The sequence below is a fragment of the Pyrgilauda ruficollis genome, unplaced genomic scaffold, assembly GCF_017590135.1.
Source record: "Pyrgilauda ruficollis isolate IOZ18807 unplaced genomic scaffold, ASM1759013v1 scaffold8, whole genome shotgun sequence".
Lineage (NCBI taxonomy): Eukaryota > Metazoa > Chordata > Aves > Passeriformes > Passeridae > Pyrgilauda > Pyrgilauda ruficollis.
This window is the reverse complement of record NW_024529932.1, coordinates 7,714,110-7,733,301: the sequence shown is the minus strand read 5'-3', so window position 1 is coordinate 7,733,301 and position 19,192 is coordinate 7,714,110. Positions and strand designations below refer to the sequence as shown.

At 40.6% G+C, this 19,192-nt stretch overlaps 1 protein-coding gene across 1 annotated transcript; it reads right to left on the bottom strand.

The window, feature by feature from the left end:
- Positions 1–392: 392 nt before the first annotated feature.
- Positions 393–16,687, bottom strand: SLC35F2 (solute carrier family 35 member F2). Its single transcript, XM_041487123.1, has 8 exons — positions 16,659–16,687; positions 13,785–13,960; positions 13,125–13,252; positions 7,856–8,015; positions 6,085–6,241; positions 5,245–5,297; positions 4,415–4,569; positions 393–617 (listed from the first exon to the last, which is right to left on the bottom strand). The coding sequence occupies exons 1-8, from the start codon at positions 16,685–16,687 to the stop codon at positions 399–401; spliced, it is 1,077 nt and encodes a 358-aa protein (XP_041343057.1). The 3' UTR covers positions 393–398.
- Between the last annotated feature and the right edge of the window lie 2,505 nt (positions 16,688–19,192).

The window sequence follows — 19,192 nt, the reverse complement described above, 5'->3', positions numbered from 1 at the left end:
TCATGAAGCCCTCAGACAGCATCGTGCAGATTTAGGTCCCTAATGCAATATAAAACATATTTGCTTCCCATTAAGTGACCTGGGAGCTTGCTTTGGCTTAGTTTTTTCCCCCAAGCATTTGTTGTTAAGTTAATTAAGTACTTAAAAATAACAGTCTCTCACTTTCCAGAGACTCCACATAAATACTAATCTGTCTTCATCTAAAGGCCAGATTTTCTGCAAGGGCAAATCAATACAGTTTCACTGATTGAGGATCTGGCGTTAAAAGTCTAGCAAGTGCATTAAACCCAGCACAGTATGACATGTGCCTTGGCAGTTGGACAGTTCTCTGGATTAATATTTGAGGGAAATTTGGCAATTTAAAAAAAAAATCTCTGTTTTGAAGTGCTGCCATTTCTTTAACTGGTGCTGAGCACCACAGTTTCTCCTCCGGTGAACTGCACAGCCACGGCTGGGGTTTCGCCGTCGCTCTCCTCCAGCTTTAGCGCCGCGTTGTCCAGGCCGGAGCTGCTGGGCTGCGGCGGGGCCGCGGGTTCTGCCGTGTGAGTGGGAGCAGAGCAGTACAAGGTGAAGCCCACCATGATGATAGCAAAGGACACGATGTAAAGACCTGAAAACTGGCAGAGGAGAAAAAGAGATGCATTAAGTCTTGCCTGATGTAAGAACATGCCAACGCTGCCTTGTTTCAAGAATGCCAAAGCTACCCTTCCTTGTAAAAATTATTTTAATGAGGATTATCATCATGAGCTGGATTCAGGTCTGAAAACCGGAATTCAACAGCTCTATTTACTTAAAGACTTGGGCTGATTTTCTCTGCACCTCGTTCCCAAGATTGTTGGACAGGGAGTTTGCTCGTGTCTACATACAAGAATCTTAACAGAGAGAACAAATGGGTGTAAACAGTCATACTGAATGAAAGTTGTTTACTCGCGTGAATACTGGAACCCTCCATCCCTAAGAGAATTTTGATCCAGCACATCCAAGTATTTCAGGTTCTGGCAAGAGCTGAATCTCTGTGCTATTGCAAGCCACCAGAGCAGCTAGTTCTCTGGACAGATCTCTAACCATCTGCAGGGCCAGATGAGTATTATTGCTGGATCAAAACCAGTTTGCTCTCGACACCCAACAGGTCCTTGAGGGGACAGAAGCTGGGGCTCCTTTTACAAAACTGGCATTTGCAAGCTGTGAAGAGTGGTGAGAGCTACACAGTACAAATTGAAGAGGTACATCAGGCACTCTGTTGTTCACTTGCCTGTTAAAATTCCAGTAATTGCCAAGATTCATCCACCTTGACAGAAAGACAAATAATCTCTAACACCAGATTCAATAATACCAAGTGTTGAAGTTATCCACAGACAGAACACTTTTCAGCAGGTTTATTAAAATCCTCCATATTCCCTTTGTCAAACCACTGATTAAATACTAGGAGGAAAGACCAGCATATCCAAACACCTCTGTCAATATCCTCTAACTTCCTTAGCTTCCTTAGACATACTTGAAAAATATGTTCTAGTTTATCAGGATGAAATTAATGGTAGGACCTAGGCAGTGGACTCTCTTCCAAAAAAGACTGAGGCATCTACAACTTAGGCACTGCAATTCCTAGCTGGCAGTCACTTGGCTTGGAAACTCTTGCATGGCAACACACAAAAGGAAAAGCAGACTGAAACACAGTGGCCTTGTGTTAAGTGTCCTCTCTCCTCACCTTGTTGGCTGTTTGCCTGGAGGAGCTTGGACTCAAGCGCTCGCCCCACACAGGAGGAAGCATCAAGCTCTGAGCTATCCAAGCACAGGCAGCAGGATAACCCATGGTCACACCTCCCACTGACCTATTCCCAGCAAATGGGCAGAGCCTGGGGCTGTATCCAACCACCTGCACAAATTCTCCAACCTAAGGCCCAGAGTGAGCATGTCCCTGAGTGCAAGGACCCGTGGAACAGTCACAGGAACTGCAGACTCCTCACAGCACAGTGGGCAGTGAAAGGCTGGAAGTGTCTCTGATCCTGATCCTGAGTCAATTCCTCCAGGGGTGGATACAGTCACCAAGGCAGGGTGCCAAAGCTGTTGCAGTGTACATGTGACTCAAGGCCTGCCTGTATTTTTGCATTTATTGACACAGGTGTACATTACCCATGCTGCTCTATCAGACCTACACTATTTTTTTTCCTTTTGAGGAGAATTTAGTGATTTTTTTCCTGGGTTTTTTCTTTCTTCTGGTTTTTGGGTTTTTTTTTTAATTTTAAATATTGCAAAAACTTTATTGCTTCAGACACTGATTTCAGTCATACTTTGTGCAGCTGATATTCTCATTCCCACTGCTGAGCCTAGAGTACTTTAGATGTTACTGGAGGACTGTATCTCCATCTAGTGTCTGTTTGTGCAGTATACTCCCTTCTGCAGCATTTTATACAACTAATGCATGAAAAGATCTTTCTCAAGATCTCTTGCGGGATTACAAGTATCTATATAATGAGTTCATTAGGAAGCACAGCAAGGATTCGTTATGGAGTAAAAGGAAAAAAATAAAAAAGAGTTCAAAGCAAGCATGAAAAATTCACTTTTCACTTGAAACAGACATGGCTGGGGCTAAAAAGTTAAGTGCATTAGCAAAACACTGTGCACAAATCAAAACTTTATCAATTCCTGGGCCTGGTCTCTGGTGCAGCCACTGACTGTGGTTCTTTTGTTTGTTTGTTCCAGAGCAGGCTCAGACCATGGCAATTCAGAGCTCTCCATGGCTCTCTCCACTCTACAGTCCAGCCAAGCCTCCAGCAGCTTGTTATGAAATATCATCTGATCATGGGGAACACAGAGCAATTCCCTGTATTTTTTGCTTGCAGATTTCTGTATCCAGAGTGCTTTTAATTCCAGCAAACATCCTACCTGGTTTCTTTGCCCCATAGGTAAAGAAACTATATGGTTAACTTGGCAATAAGATTTTCTACTGCTAAGAGCCATGTCAAAATTAGGCTCTCTCAGTTCATGGTTATCTCAGATAACAGATGAGATAATAACACCTCAAATCCTTTGATTATTAAAGATGTGGCATTATTCTTGTTCCCCTTTTTGCTACTTCATTTTTTCTAACCCCAGATGCAAGTTCCTATTTCAATAAATATCTGAAGCTATCTCAACACAATCCCAAAGTCTTCACCTGTTCATTTTTCCCTTTGGTACCACTCACTGCTAGAAATTATGAGATGGTCTGCTCCCAGAAAAACCTCTTCCCAAAATAAGCTACAAACCTGAAAAATAAAAATTTAATATATCCCTTCCAAAGCTCTTCTTCCTCTTCACTATAATGAATATAAATTTATAATCACTTCTTGAGTTAAGCTATCTGGGTGCCAAAATCCACACGTGGAAGTGACTCAGAAAGGATTTAATTGTTAGACCATTAGTATGGTTTGTTTCCTGCATTCATTTTTAATGGATGCTTTGTAGTTTGGAGCAAAGTCTGGAACCCAAAACAGGGAAGAAAGCTGAGCTAAGAGACTCCTGAAAAGGAAAATCTAGCTGCTGTCAGACCCTACCATTACCAGACTCTGCACTGCCTTCATTTTCAGAAAACAAACCTGACCTAAAAGCCTCTGGCTGAAGAGAAAGCAACCACATGGAATAATACAAATTAAGTTCCTAAGCAAAGTTCACAAGCTTCTCACTCTCACAAGCCCTTCCAGTCACGGAGCAGCTGACTCAATTACTCCAATTACTTTAATGAACTAGGTTCTCACAAGTGATGCTGGATGGAAAGTGGAGGGTGGAATGAAATCCTTTCAGCACTGTCATTTAGCTTGAGCAGACACTGCCAAAAATATTTTAGAGCACAATAAAAGTAACTGCCTTTTGGAGAGTGTACAGAATAATACATTTATCTGAATTTCTCCAGGTTCTTTAGTCTCTCCTTAGCAGCAGCCCTGAGAGAGCTTGAGTCTCATCCCAAAAAGTTGGTAATGAACACAATAAACTTCTGAAAGAAAGTATTATTTTCTGAAAACCACACCGCTCCTCTTTCAGACACCAAATGCCTTTCAGGAGACAGAGATGCAAACCCTCTCCTTCAACACTTGGAGTAATGAACCAGATCTAACATACAATTCCACAAAGGGCTTTCAGTGGGAACTCTATTATTGTAACACCTAGGGAAATTATTTGCTATCTCTTAACATTAACTTATTCCTTCAAGTGTGAAATGGTTTGAAAATGGCTATCTGGCTAATGGTGCAAGGCTCAATCATTAACTAACATTGACTCCTCCTAACTGACACCTGCCAACAATGAATGACAGAAGCTGCAGAAATGTGCAGGTGCAAGCAACTGCTCCGGGGCTTTTAAGAACATTACGCTTAATTCATAATTTTGGAGTAGAAATGTAACTGAAAGAATGTGGAAGTGGAGGAATGAATGTACTCACCTTGTAATAAAACAGGTAAAGCCCAAGGAAGAGACTGTAGAGATCTGAAGTCAGAACCCCCAGGTTGACAGTGGTTGCGCTGGTAACTTTAATCACAACTGGCATGAAGTTGTACAGCCCAAACATGCACAGGGCAAAGGCTACGAACAGTAGCGCTGCAAAACAAGGTGACACGTTACTCCTCAGCCACAGAACTATGACTTCATAGAGCATTGATATTTTTCAGATGCCTTAAAACTATGCATTTTTATCTCCTAAAAGATTTGGGAATGTACATGTAAGAGAAGCATGAAAGATTGCCTTGTATTGCAAGAATTACTGTATCTATACAAGAAAGTATAGAAGATATATAGATATAGATGCAGATATAGATATATGTATGTATATATACAATAAAGTTCTTCTTCATTCCTACATAAGAGCTGACTGAAGAAATTTAGAGCCACACTTCTTGATAACGTTTAGTTCTGTTCAGGTCAAAATGTGTCAATTTTTCCTGTACTTCATTTAGGAAGAACCACAGAAGAATGGTCTTGTGATGTTTCAGCAACAAACCCGTCAGTAATTAAACAGGTTTCATTTTTCACTTATTTCAATTTATTCTGAAAAATTATTTCAAGTTATATGTAAAATGCAAAACCTGTTTTAATGTTCAATCCTGCAGACCCTCTCTCTTTGCTGAGCTGCAAAGTTTGAAGAAAATAAACTTGTGAAACACAGTATTAATGCTGCTTGCTATTCAGACAAAGAAAAGCCCCACTATTCAAAGTCTAAGTGATTATAATTTTCCAGTGTTCTGTAACATGCACATTATTTTGTCATACACATACCAATTTTCCAGTTCCACTGAATTTTCATTATCTCTTTATGTTCCACAATGGCTCTAGAGTTAGAGAAAAGACATAATACAGTAAAAAAGGAAAAAATGATACTAAAATAGAGAATTTAATTACCAAATATATAAGAAACTTTTCATCTATAAGCCATTCATTTTTTTGTTTCAAATTTTACTGAATGAGACTAGCTCAAACATCTAACAAGCATGAAAAAGACATAAAAATTAAAGTGCCTGAAAGTCAAGAGCACTGTTATTTAATTCTTATGCCTTCTTCACAGGCGTTTTAATTCTTCAGCAATTCAGTTTTATTTGATATACCATTTGAGGAAATTATTAACTATAATGATGAGAAATGAGGACTATATAATTCATTAGACAGACTTAAGTGCATCTGGGCTGTTACTCAAATGTGGTTTTTTGTAAGAGTATACATGCCTTCATTTTAAACTTGAGCTTATTATGGAAGATCTCCTGCTAACAATTATCTCCTAATCTTTTCCACAGAGAAAATTCTTTAAGAAACACAGTCCTGTGAACAGTCCTCGACATATTGAGTGTCCTCACAAACATCAACTAAATAAAAAATCCAGCCAAGTATCCTATGTGTTCAACTGCAGGAGTTCACCTTTAGAACTGCTGAAATAGGAGTAGTGCAAATAAAAACGATATAAAACAGATGCTGATCAGTAACAAAAATCAATTCAAGTGGAAGGACTCTCATATAGGCCACATACAAATGCAACAAAGAATTTAACAACATCATTTCAGGGTATACAAGCAATCATCTGTAGTATATTCTTAATTAGTTTTAAAATAAATATTAAATCCTTACAGCTGTAGACCGCTGATAATAGTCCCAAACAAGCCCACCATTCCTAGAAACTCCACTCTGCTCAGATTTTTCACAATGTATTCCTCACCCACATTAGAAATGGCATACAAAGAAGCAGCAAGAAGCACTAAGACATCTCCAATCACCACGTCACTACCTGTACAGAAATATTAATCCACAATAAGGGTAATGCCGCAAATACTTTTTAACTTTCCTTAAAAAAGCAAACAAATTTATCTTGAACATCACTATCTTCCTAGCTCATTCCAGGGGAAGGGGGAAGGAAACCTTTCCTGTGTGTGCAGAGTGTCCGAGCACAGACTCTGCTGCCTGCTCACCTCACCCTGCACAGTGTGGAGTCAGCTAAACCCAGCATTTACATCTCATCCCAGCCAAGACCCTGCTGTATCCTCTGGTCCAATCCTACTTCTGCTGACCTCAGGCACTGTAGGGAATTGAGCAATCCCATTTAGAGATGCTCTCTGCATTTCGAGAATATTGTCCCCACTTTTGCAGTAAAATAAAATTCAAGGCTTGCTAAAATCAGCCTATTGATTTTGGAGGGACCTGGATTCAGCTTCAGGTTTAGGACATGCCCTAAGTGGGCACTGCAGAGGGATGGTACCGTGTGTCCTGCTGCAATGTATTTATACTGCAAACGGGACTCCCTGGGCTACCATCACTCATCATTAAATGTCTCTGTGCATCAGCTAAATAGCAAGAAGATCACTGCTGCTTAAATCCTTCGATTGGTTTAAAATTTCCTTCCCTAAGCAATCACTAAGAAAATATGTAGAAAATATGAGAGTAAGCAGCAGTAAGGATCCCCAAGTCAACAAATAAAGCACAGCTTCCTATGTCTCAGGGGAATATTCTTCTCCCTTCAAGATACTTGTACCACATAGCAGTAAAGCTGAACTTCAGTTTGTCTTATATCTTACTACAGTAAGGCCCCAAAATAACAGCACACATTCTTATCTCTACGCTGCCTGATGAAGGCAATGCCCTGAAATTTACCTTCTCTCATAGCCTCTGGCTCTGAAAATTCAAAATTCTTATTCAAAATAAGAACACTAAGACAGAGGTTGATTTAGGCATCTGTGATAGAGAGGACAAGACCTGCCCTTATCTGCACCCTGCTGGCTCCTGGGCCCAGAGCCCAGCCTCCCTCACAGAGGTCCCTGGAATCCCTCAGAGGAATCCTGGCATCCTCCTCCACCTCCTCTTGCACTCCTGTAGTAAGCCCCCGCTTTCTAGGCTGTGACCCTGGGGACACACGGACCATTTCTGCTGGGTCTGCCAAACAGAACTCTGAGAAGTCAGCTGCTGTGAGCAACTTTTTATGCATTACTTGTACCCAGAGAAAATTGCAAATCAGAAAAGTCTAGCTGCCAGCAGGTTGATACTGTAAAAACAAGATAAAGTTTGCAGGCAGAGGCCACTTCTTCTATTAAACCGTCTCACATGACAGTCAAAGTGAACAAGCTTTCAGGAATGAGACTTTTCATCACATTGTCTAATGAACAGCAGCAAAATTTAAACTTAACACAAGCGGGTTTTTTTTTAAGGTGGTAGAAATTTCCAAACACACAAAGAAATTCCACAGCTCCCCATAAAACCAACATCTCCTCTTCCCGGACAAGAAATAAAAATAGCAACGTGTTCTCTTTTAAAACAGAACTGTATCTGCTACTATTTCTGCTTTACAAGTTCCTGTCCACAGCAGGAACCATCTCTTTGCTCTTCCCCCCGACAATAAAGGACTCCTTACCTTCACCTTCCTCCCTCCCTGACAAAATGTCTGCACCCACCATTATTCCCACACCCAGCAAACAGATGGCAACAGCAACAAAATGTATCAGTCTGTATCTTGCTCGGAGAAGGAACCAGGACAAAGCCATCAGCACGGGAATCCCGAAACAGTCGAGGAGCTGTGTGTACAGAAAAATTGTTTGAGTTAGAAAGCCACCCCAAATCTGGACTGCAGCATCCTGAAAGCAAATGCACAGGATCTTACTTCAAATCATCAGACATTAAGGAAACCTGCAAAGCAGCCCCAGCAGAAGAGAGGAATGAGAACTGTATTTCACTATTAAAAGCATTTTGCAAGTGAAGGAGGAGCTGGAACAGGGGTCCACTTTCTCTTGGTAGGAAAGCACTGATTTAGAAACTCTTCTAATGATGGATCTAATCAATCTTGGCAGCTTCACAAATGAATGCTAGAATGCTGCTCTGAAACAGCATTGCTCCCTGGAGCTCCAAGTACACAAAGCAAAAATATGGAACTATTGATGGGTACAAGTAATCTAATTTTACAGTAACATGACTGTGACAAGGACCTGACCCTGCAGCTCTGGGTTTGATACTCTGACTTATCTTTCCTTTCTTTATTTTTTCTGTAAAAGTTTCTAGGTATCTTTGCTTCAATGTTAGACCCACTCATAGAATAACAGAACTGCTTGGATTGGAAGAGATCTTAAAGTTCAGCTAGTTCCTACCCTCCTGCCATGGGTAGGGACACTTTCCACTCAACCATTCCAACCTGGCCTTGGACACTTCCAAGGATCTTCTACCTATTCCCCTTCAGGACAGGAAGCTGCAAGAGTTAGCTGTGTACTTAATACAGAAGAACATACACTGCAGCATCAGATGGGCATACTGTTCTAAAATAATCAAATACCATCAAGACCACTGGCTTAGTATTTAATTCAACAAAATAGATTTTGTTTCTGAATTTGTGAAAGGAAAGAAAAGGTGTATTTTCTGACCTGTCTCAGTAGAGTGCCACAGAACTACCTAAGGGAACAGCCTACAGCAGAACGTACAGTCAACTTCCCAAAGATTCCTGAGAAATTACTCTCAAATGTCAGCCATTAAAACTTGGTCTCTTGAAGCCCCAACAATATATGTTCAGATCAGTAGGACTGGGCTTTAATCCCTGCAATCAAGACAAGAGCCCTTAGTTCTTAATGTTTACTTCCAGACTCTGCCTGCCTCAGTGCACCACTGCAGTCAACTTCTGTGCTGTGCCATTTCCCCAAGCGCTTCAACCTAACATTAAACTTGTTAACATTTTGATGATAAGTCTAGTTCTACTTGTTCATAGCTATACATAAAGTCTTAGAAGCATAGTGCTAAAAGCAGCTATTAAAGAGTAAATCCTAACAGTGCCTCTAATCCTTCCATATGTTTGTCTTTGCGCCTTGGATTGCCTCCAGCTTGTCCAGTTTGTAAAATCTCTGAAGTGTAAAAGTACTTCTTCAGGCTGTATTATGAGACATTACAACTACATGAGTCCCACCATGTGATACCAAATATTTCAATACAACTTTACACCATGGAAAATATCACACTATGACCTTCTGTCTTGTCACAGGTCTTGTTTTCCATCTTACCTTTAGTCTAGACTCGAGAAAACCTCTAACATTTCCTTCAAATTTGACCGTTTTGACTGGTATCAAACAACAGCAAATACTACAAGCATTAGAAAGCAAAATTTTTACCCCTCTGGTGGTAGATATACTATCAGAGGGGTAAAAATAGGCATACCTCTTCTACTAGTAAGTAAGCTTTCACTTCCCATTAACTGAGATGTTAGCATGTAGCCTTCCAACCTCCAAGCAGTTTTTCGACCCAAACTGAGAAAAGAGTAGAAACCCTTTAAAAAAAATCTTAATTAGGATGTAAGGGAGTAGTACATAATGAGCCAAAAGCTCTTTCACTAATGCAAGATGGGGAATTGCTGCATCCAGACCAAGAACACCCTGGAGAACCAGAGCACCATGGTTAGAGGACTTGCAGCCAGGGCACAGAGGCACCAAATGATGGAGAACACACTCTGGTAATCTGTTCCAAGAGACAATTACCCTCAATTACAGACAGATGAAATCAGATTTCCAACTACTGGATTTTACCTTCCCTTCATCTAGTACATTACAGAGCTCTTCTGTACAGGATCAAGATCAAAGAGGTGCAAAGCAGACGTAATATCACGATGAATTGTGTCAATGGAATAAAAAAATTTAAAAATAAAGTTTATTTATTGAGGTTTTACAACATTTACAGCAGTACTGTGGTACTGACTACTATTTCCAGTAGAGCCTCTCCAAACTCTCATCTTATTCAATTCTAGCATGTATTTTTAACAAGGGTGGGGGAAACCAGAAAACCTGGTGATTTGATTTACAAATGTTTTGACTCAAGCCACATTTTGGCCACAATGTTTATAGGAGGTTTTAAAAGCAGGGTAAATTATTAAAAGACGTTTTAATATAATGGTTAATAAATTATCATAGACAGTTGGAGGTCATTGGTTTGCTTATAATTGCCAGCCTCAGACAGCTTTGTAAGCAAGAATGCTCAACTGCTAATCTTGCTCATTCCCCACAAGGCTCCATAAGGGCAGCCTCCATCTGAGCCCCAGGGGCTCATCCTATGTTTTCTCCTATTGAGGCTAGCACTCTTCCATCAGCTGACAATCTGTCAACAGTTTCCTGAAAAACATTTCTATCTGAATTATCTACAGAGTGAATGCTAAATGTGCCAAATAACATCTTAAAAACATCAAACCACAGCTACACTGCTTGTTTTTTGATATAAATCACACAATTGTTAGCACAGACTATCCTGAGTTGGAAGGCACCTATGAGGATCTTTAAGTCCAACTCCTGGCCATGCACAGGACACCACAAGAGTCCCACCATGTGCCGGTTGCCCAAATGCTTCTTGAACTCTGTCAGGCTTGGTGCTGTGACCACTTCCCTGAGAAGCCTGTTCCAGTGCCCAACCACCCTCTGTGTGAAGAACCTTTTCCTGAGAGCCAACCTGAACCTCTCCCAACTCAGCTTCATGCCATAATAGGAGGTCAAACTGCAGCACAGGCAAGTCTGCCACAGGAAAAAAAGACACTGGCAGCAAGGAGTATGCTGGCACTGGCTCAGCCACAGACAAACAGTTCAGTTGTGGACCAAAGTCTTTGTCTGCATCTACTGAGAAATGACAGCTGTCATCCCACTGTTATCACCCTAAAAATCTCCAAACCCTTCCTGTAAAATGCTGGTATTTGATAACTAAAGGGAAACCAGTTCTGCCTGTGTGTGCATGTGTGAGAAAATACATGGAAGTTCCTTGCTGAGCTGAAAAAAAACTTATCTTTGAAGCTACATTTCATAGTGGTGAGCTGAAGCTCCAGCCAGACAGCATTTCAACAATGATTACACTGCATTTGGGAAGGTGCCATAAACCCCTGTGTTGTTTTTATGGTCCCTGGCCATTCACTCACAGCCAGTACCGCAGACAGGCCATCAGGCTGTGTGCTCTGAACCACAGGTACTGATGTAGCTGCAAAATTGCTTGCCAAAAACAAAAAGAAAATGCTCTGCACTAGAGCAAATCACAGGCTTTTGTTGTGGGTTTTTTTCCCCTGTATCTCATTTCTGACAATGGAGAGAAATTGGTAACTTCAGAGAATGTGCAAGAAACCTCAGGGCAACAGGCAACTGCAAAAAAATCACAATTACTGAACTGACACAAAGCAGCATCAGTTACAAGCTTTACAAGAGGGAAAAAGGCTCAGAAAATGCTTGAGTTTTTTGGACAGGACAATCTATTATATATATCCTTTCTTAATTTCTATGAAAGAAATCATGGGAATAGCTTTTGCTACTTCTGAGAACTTGGATCAAAGTCCTGGCTTCTTTAGCTGTAAAAAGGTCAAACTGTCTCTCACTTACCAGCTTAACTTGGTCTTGAGACTGAAACAAGTCACTATTAAAACTTTTATTTCTTAGGCATTATTTGTAAGGAGATTAAAGACCTAATGAGTCATAACACGTAAGTATGCAGTGGAAATGTGACAAAATAACCCAAGAGACACAACCAGTCTTCAGCAGCGCAAAGAAAATTTACTGCAATTCTCTAAAGGGAGCCCAGACTGTAGGAGTTTATTGCTTTACAGGTAATTCTCTTAAATATTAACCCCTATTATTATGACTCTGTAAAACACTGACTCCTTTCCAACTAACAGCCAAGTCTTCATGTTACTTTTTTTTTTTTTTTAAATTCAGTAAGTGGGGCCATGACCCCAGCCACAGATCCCCACCACTGGTAACAGCAGGCATGAACTGGCACAACATGGACACATTCCCTACTTGCTCCTGCAGCATCCTCTCCCTTATTCCCACAGCAGCTGTGAAGTCACACAGGGAGTTAACTTGGGCCTGACACAGCTCACTAACAGTACAGCCAAAGGCAAGGTTTACTCCCACTTTGCTCAGTGCTCTGGGTTAGTTTCTTCAAGGAAACTGGCCCTGCAAGCTCAGGAGACTGCAGTTGGATGCAGGAGGAAAGCACTGACTGATCCAGCAGCTTTTGTCTGTGTAATGTGACAAAGAAACCCCAGCTTTAGCCCTTCTGTTTATAGAGCTTTTTCAGAACACCAGATTTATCCTAGTGCAGCAATGCAGCATCAAGCACTGGTGTGCAGAGGATGTCTACCATTACTTTATTTATCCTGACCTTCCTTCCACCTCTTCCAGAGAGGGCCCAAAACTGCCACACCCAAAAGCCACAAGGCTGGTACCCCCCTGCATGAGCAGCAACACCAGCTGACATTCACTGTGTCCTCACAGGTGGGGTTGCATCTCACAATGCCTCCTGCATTTTCTAGGAGCAGGCAAACTATCCACCTCATCGTCATCAGCAAGAACCTGCACTGAGTGACTGTATCTGGTCATAAATCTTTATTTTGTGTCAGGATTAAAAACTGAGTGGCTGTCAGCAAACTCTTAGAAGTGCTTTTATCAAATAATTAGGGTTCAACTCAAGAGCTGGCACAGCTCTACCAGCCAATCTTCTCTGCTTCCTGGAAAGGTTATTCATGATACAGGATGCTCTTCCCTGTACTGCAGAGAGAAAAGAGATACTGGAAAGTTTTTTTTCAGGCTTAAATAGCTTCCATGTCTGTCCTATGAATCTCATTTTAGAAACCAGTCCAAAACTGTAATAGAAGCAACAGTTCAAAAAGAGAGATTGGTCCTTACCTGCACACTTGTGAGGGTTGTATATTGGTAGGCTTTTACAATCGTGTAATTGGCTTCAACATCAGCCAGTCCCAAAATAATATACTTCCACCACCTCTGTTTCAAAATCTGCCAGAGATTGTCATTGCCTGTTTAGAAGAAAGCAGCAATCAATATGTGTTTCTTTCCAACTAAATGTTGCACGGGAATTTTGCTTTTTAGAAGCATAAATAATACCAAGATTGATTTTGCCTGCCCTCACTGAAGATACAATAACAGGAAACACAGCTTGGGAGGAGACGATGCAAATGGTGAAAAGCACAGAAATTCTTCCACATGAAGCAAAACACAGCAAGACTAGAGTTGTCTAAAGAGTAAATTAATAAGAATAGGAGGAATACTAAATAGCCTCTGGTAACAAAGCATGTTAAAACAAAGCTTATTTTTCCTAATATAACATATGTCTTCAAACCAAAGAGCACAAAACTCTAAACAGATACGACATTGTATCAAATTAAATCCACATTTAACCCTGTGAAATTAATTTCCATGTGTTGCTATAAAGCAGGAACTTTAAAAACTAGTATGAGTATTGAGGTCTTTATTTTCAAATTCTGAAAGGAAAATGTAGAAAGAAAAAAGAAAGATGAACAAGAATCTCCCATCCCGTATTTCACATACCAGTCCTAAATACCAGCATTGTTGTATAAACTAGAAGCAGCAAAAAATAGTTGATGAAACTTTGCAACATTGGAGTATTCACTTGGTATTTGTCTGCCAGGTACTGGCTTGTAACAGCAGTCCCACAGATAAACAAGGAGAGCATCTGGCCCAGAATTACAGTTTTCCAAATATGCCTGTGAACATAAAAGACAAAACAGTAAGGTTAGAATTAAACATTCAAGTTTCTAAAAAAATATTTTCTAGTTTTACAGGAAAAATGACTTTTTTTTGGACTGACACTTTTATTTTTTTCTACTCCCTACCAATACTGTCCTGTAACCTACAGGTAAGCAGGGTTTTGTGTACACAGAAGGTCTAGCCTGACCTCAGGGCAGCCACATGAGAAGTGAGGCCAGCTCAAACCACCAGCCACGGAGACTGCAGCTACTTGAAAGGATCTTCAAAGAGGTCACCTGGGCAGGCTCTACCCAATAGCAGGTCCAACTCTTATTAAGCAAGTTTTGAGTTAAATCCTTTGTCCTCCACTGAATTCCATCCTGACTGATCAACAAAAGATCTACAACATGGAGATAAAGCACAACTACCTTTAGGCTTGTCTGAGACCCGAGTTTTAGTGAGCTGAGACCTTAAAATGAGCAGTGGTAAAGGAACACAAAAGTATTAATGATAAAAACAAGTAACAGCTGAGTTTGGAAGGCTCTTGAAAGATCACCTGGTCCAACCCTTCCTGGGAAAAGGAAGCTCAAGGAGACTATTCAGCACCCTGTCCAGTTGCATCTTGCAAACCTCCAGTGATGGGGACTCCACAACATCCCTGAGGAGGTCGTTCCAGTGATTGCTTGTTCTCACCATAAAATATATCTTTCTTATAATAAGAATTATTATAATTAATACTAATCGTGGATTTTTCCAGTTCTACTGCATCATATTCTGCTGCAACTGAGGATGGAGTTAAGAATGCATTTTGGGCAAGATCACATTTGAATTTACAGCTCTTCTTAAGTCGCACCCACAGCCAGCAGGGACAAAAAAAGGAAAAAAAAAAAAAGCTCATGCTCTTTTAGTAGCAATTCTTCACTTAATGTAAGACGAACTATTCCAGATGCTCCTAGACAAACAGGAACATGTAACTCTATGGGGTTTTTTTGGCTTGCTCTTTCCCCTGCCAGTGGAGCTATGCTAATTTGTACCACCCCAAGTCTCTGCACATGCACAATATACAGTGACAGGAGCTCAGCCCTGTGTTGTCTGTACAGATCTGCTAAGTTCACATTTAATCTGTTTACTCTGAAGACCACTGATGACAATTTAACTGTCTGCACAATCGATTAATTTGTTTCCACTCAAATTAATCGTGCAAGGGAAGAAAGGACCTCATTAGGATGCTGCACCTACCCTGTGCCCACATCTCCCCACGTGTGTCAGGCACGCCACCTGAGAGTATCACTGGCTGTCTTCCCAAGGTGGGTGACCCCAACACAGTAAGCACCAGCTCCCCCTGCTGTGCTGTGCAGTGCAATCCAGCTGGCAGGCAATGAGAAGGGTGTGTTTGACAGTGCTAAACCCAACCACAATCATGCAATCAATCCCTCCTTTTGGAAGGGAAGCATTTTCCTTGCACAAACTCTAACGCACCTGAATGAATCCTGTTTTCAATTCAGCCTGATGCCACGCTCTTCTGACTTTGAAAATGCTGCTGGGCACATTTTTCTCTCCAAGTTCATTCTGATGAGACAGCAAATCTCTACAAAGTCCAGCCACACTGTACTTCCAAGAGATTTGAATCCCATGCTTTACTACAGCTTGCCTTGTCAATCCCAGGAATGGTGCACATTCACACTCTGATTGTTATATATCATGTGACAATCTTGTAAGGTACTGACCAGTCTCATCTGAGTAACTCTTACTGGTGTGTGAAAGAAAAACACTCTCATTTCTGAACAGATTTCTAAAATGCATATGGTGGGGGGTGGTGGGTGGTTTTCATTAAAAACAGCAAGAGAAAAAAATGAAGCAACTTCACTTCTGTTATATTTTAACTGATTTCTTTTTCATTTCTTTATATTCTGGTCAATGGCCTATGCTATTTAATGAACAACTCAGACACATTCTGGCTAATTATTCTGGCTGATGCAGAAATATCTTTTCACGGTCATGTAAAGAATTTAATCAGTTGCCATTAGAACAAATGTGATGCACATTAGCTAAAATTTCAAGCAGGCATGAGGATCCCAGCTTGCCCTTTGCCAGCCCTACAAACTCTGGCTCATTTGCAGCAGGTAAAATGACAGAAGACCCACTGAAATTCAAAGGAAGATACACTGCGGTGAATAACATACAAAAACATGTTTTCAGGTATTTGAAAAAATACACATATACTTTTTATTATTCAAATAAAGCTTCTTGCTCCCAACTAGCAGAAAAATGTTTCTTCTTCACCACCAGCACTCGAGGAACACAGCAAGCCTTTAGCAGTTTATTGGACTAAACTCACCCTGCACTTGGACTAGCTCGGAGGAAAATGTGAAGGTAAGGGATTAGACAGAGGCATGACTGGGCAAAACTGCTGCAGTTTTACTGGAGCAAAGCCTGTGTGCTGCACAAAATGAACTGCACTCGTCAATAAGCTACCAGGAGAGGTCAAAGCTGCCTTGGCTGGCAGAAGCCCTAATCCAGACACAAACTCCCCTCCACTCACCTGCTGGGTGTTGCCAGAGAAGGGCAGAAGCACAGGCAATACCACCCCTCAAGGTTGTTTAAGGAGGCTCCTTGAACATGGACTTTTGTGTGGTAGGGCTTTAAACATTTTTGTCTAGGATATGAGCTGCAAGGGGCATCTTTGCTCCTCCTGAGCTACAGCGCCTTCTCTACAGCAAAGGCCTGGACTCTGCATGCAGCATTCCGGCAAACTGGATAGCGACCTTGTTCCAGTGAGAGGGTAAAATGGGGAAAACCTGCTGCCATTCAAATTTGTTAACAACTGAGCTGCTCCAACCATCGTTTACTGAAAACACGACAGACGCATCTGCCCTCTTCAAGTGGAGTAACTCCACTAAACTGATCCTCAGCTTTTCTAATGACCAAATTTCCCCAGTTCAAAGCACCTAAGGAATTATCTCCTTGCATTTCTACAGAGGCAGGTCCAGAACCTCCAGAACTGTTTGCTTTGTGGTTACTGCCCTATTGCTATTTAGTTAATATATGTCTTGGCAGTACTACAGCATTTACTTCTACTGTAACAAAGGTGTCTAACAAAGCAAGCAGGCTTCATCACACCTCATGCCTGTCTCTATTTTCGTCTATTTTAATTCAAGGAATTTTTTCTTGCCTGAACAGATTCAAAATCTTAACATCAAAAATCACACAGAAAGACTTCGTCTTTAGTGGAAAACTGCCCTCAAAAAATTTCTTCTGTGAATCCCAAAATGCTCTGTACCTGGCAGCTTTCCCAGCTATGTGTAAGGTGACACTTCTTGCCCTGACTGCTCCCCAATGCCAGGTGCAGCAGGAAGCAGCAATGGTTTCTCCTCACACCATTTACCAAAGCAGGAAAAATAATTTCTTCAAATTGAGATGACATCATCATGCTCCTGGCATGATGCACTGGGCTCATGGCTTATCTTAAAAAATATGTTTGATCTTCTGTAAAACTTGAGAGCAAACTTCAAATCCTGTTTGCATTTTGCATGAAAACTTCTTCTGAGAAAAATGCTTTAAAGACACAAGTTTCCATTCATTTTGTTATTGATATGAGTATCGATGACAGTGACTTTCTTATTAATAATTGATCAGATTTTGAAACATATTAATTATTAACATTTCCATGCCAGAACTTAATCCTCTCAGCTTTTTTTTTTTTTTTTTTAATGCATTGGAAAAGACTAATTCACTTTGGAGTCTCAGATGATGCAAGTGATCTGAAAATGCCTTTTGTTTCATAGATGGGGGGCAGAGGTTATTGTTGGCTTTTAATGCTTGGTAGCAAGCTACTAAGTAATTAGTCCCCTCCTCCCTTCAGCCACCTTAACTTAGCTAGCTGTATCTATGGCTTTGAGCAAAACTAAAGTAATTTTGGGACTTTCTAGAGCATGAAAGTTTGCCATAAATTGGTCTAAAGTGTACACTGAGCAATGTGCAGCTCTCAACATCCTGAGAAACTCAGGCTGGCTTTCCTTGGCTCCATGTGAAATGCAGAAAAAAAAAGACACCAAGATACTAAAATACAATTTATATACGAGGAAGTTAAAGAAAATTTAATAATACCACAGTTCACAATTTTACTGGCAATTAGTTTAGTAAATCCTGTAATTTTAGTGTGAATTTTTAATTCATAATAAATACAGCTATTCAAATATGCATTTTATTTATGCCATCAATCTAATACCAACATGGGAAAGCCTGGCAACACTGTTCATGTACAGAGTGTATTTGCACTTAGCTTTATCTACTGAACCCTTCCTAAACAGGGGAGGAAGTGACCTTTTAATTTCAATGATCTCACTTTTTCATGCTAGTGCTTAAGGCAAAATGCAGGTTCAGACCGAATCCATACCGTAACATAATTAGTAATTAACTAAGAAAAACAGAATATATTTTTAAGAACTAACATCATCAGAAGTTAGTTTTTCCATGTTCTGCTTTGAAACTGACATCAATTTAACTTGCAAAAGGTAAAAACCAGTAAAGAATAAGAAATATATTTTCTAATGGTTCTACTCAAAAAAAAAAAAAAAGGCAGGAGAAAAAACCCACAACAAAACCCAGAACCAGCCTAGTTTATTACATACAACTATTAAACCTTCCTATGACTCAGAAAGGCCTCAAACACTCAAACAAAACTGAAGTGGCTGAGCCTGCTGTCACCTGGAGGAAAAAAAAAATAAGAAAAAATATCAATTCAGTATCTCAGACAACAGTTCTTAAAATTCAGTGAAAGCTATTGATTTTCTTTCAAATACCTTCCATAGACTCACTTAGTGTAGCCTTTGGCAAAACAAACAGCATAGGTGAGGTTACTGAACAACTCAGCAAGTTTCTATCTTGCCTTCTGGGTCTCTCCTCACAGGCATGAGGAGTGAAAAGAGAAAAACTTATAACCAAAAGAGAAGATGAGATTTTGTCCACTTGAATAAGGCTCTTCTTGGCCAGCATACACCATCACCAGCAACCAGACTACAGTTCATGAGCACGAGGCTGGCAGGAAAGCCAGCACATCTTCGGCTGAGAAATCCTATGCAGTAACTATGAGTGACCAAACTTATAGCTCAGAAAAAGCCTTTTAAACAGGGACTGTTTTCCCTCACTAGAGGAAAAGCGAAACTGTAAATGGATGGTCTAGAAGTCTGAGGATGCAGTCCTGATCTCATGGAAGGCAGTGCTTCTGAAGTAGCAGCTTGTCTGCACAG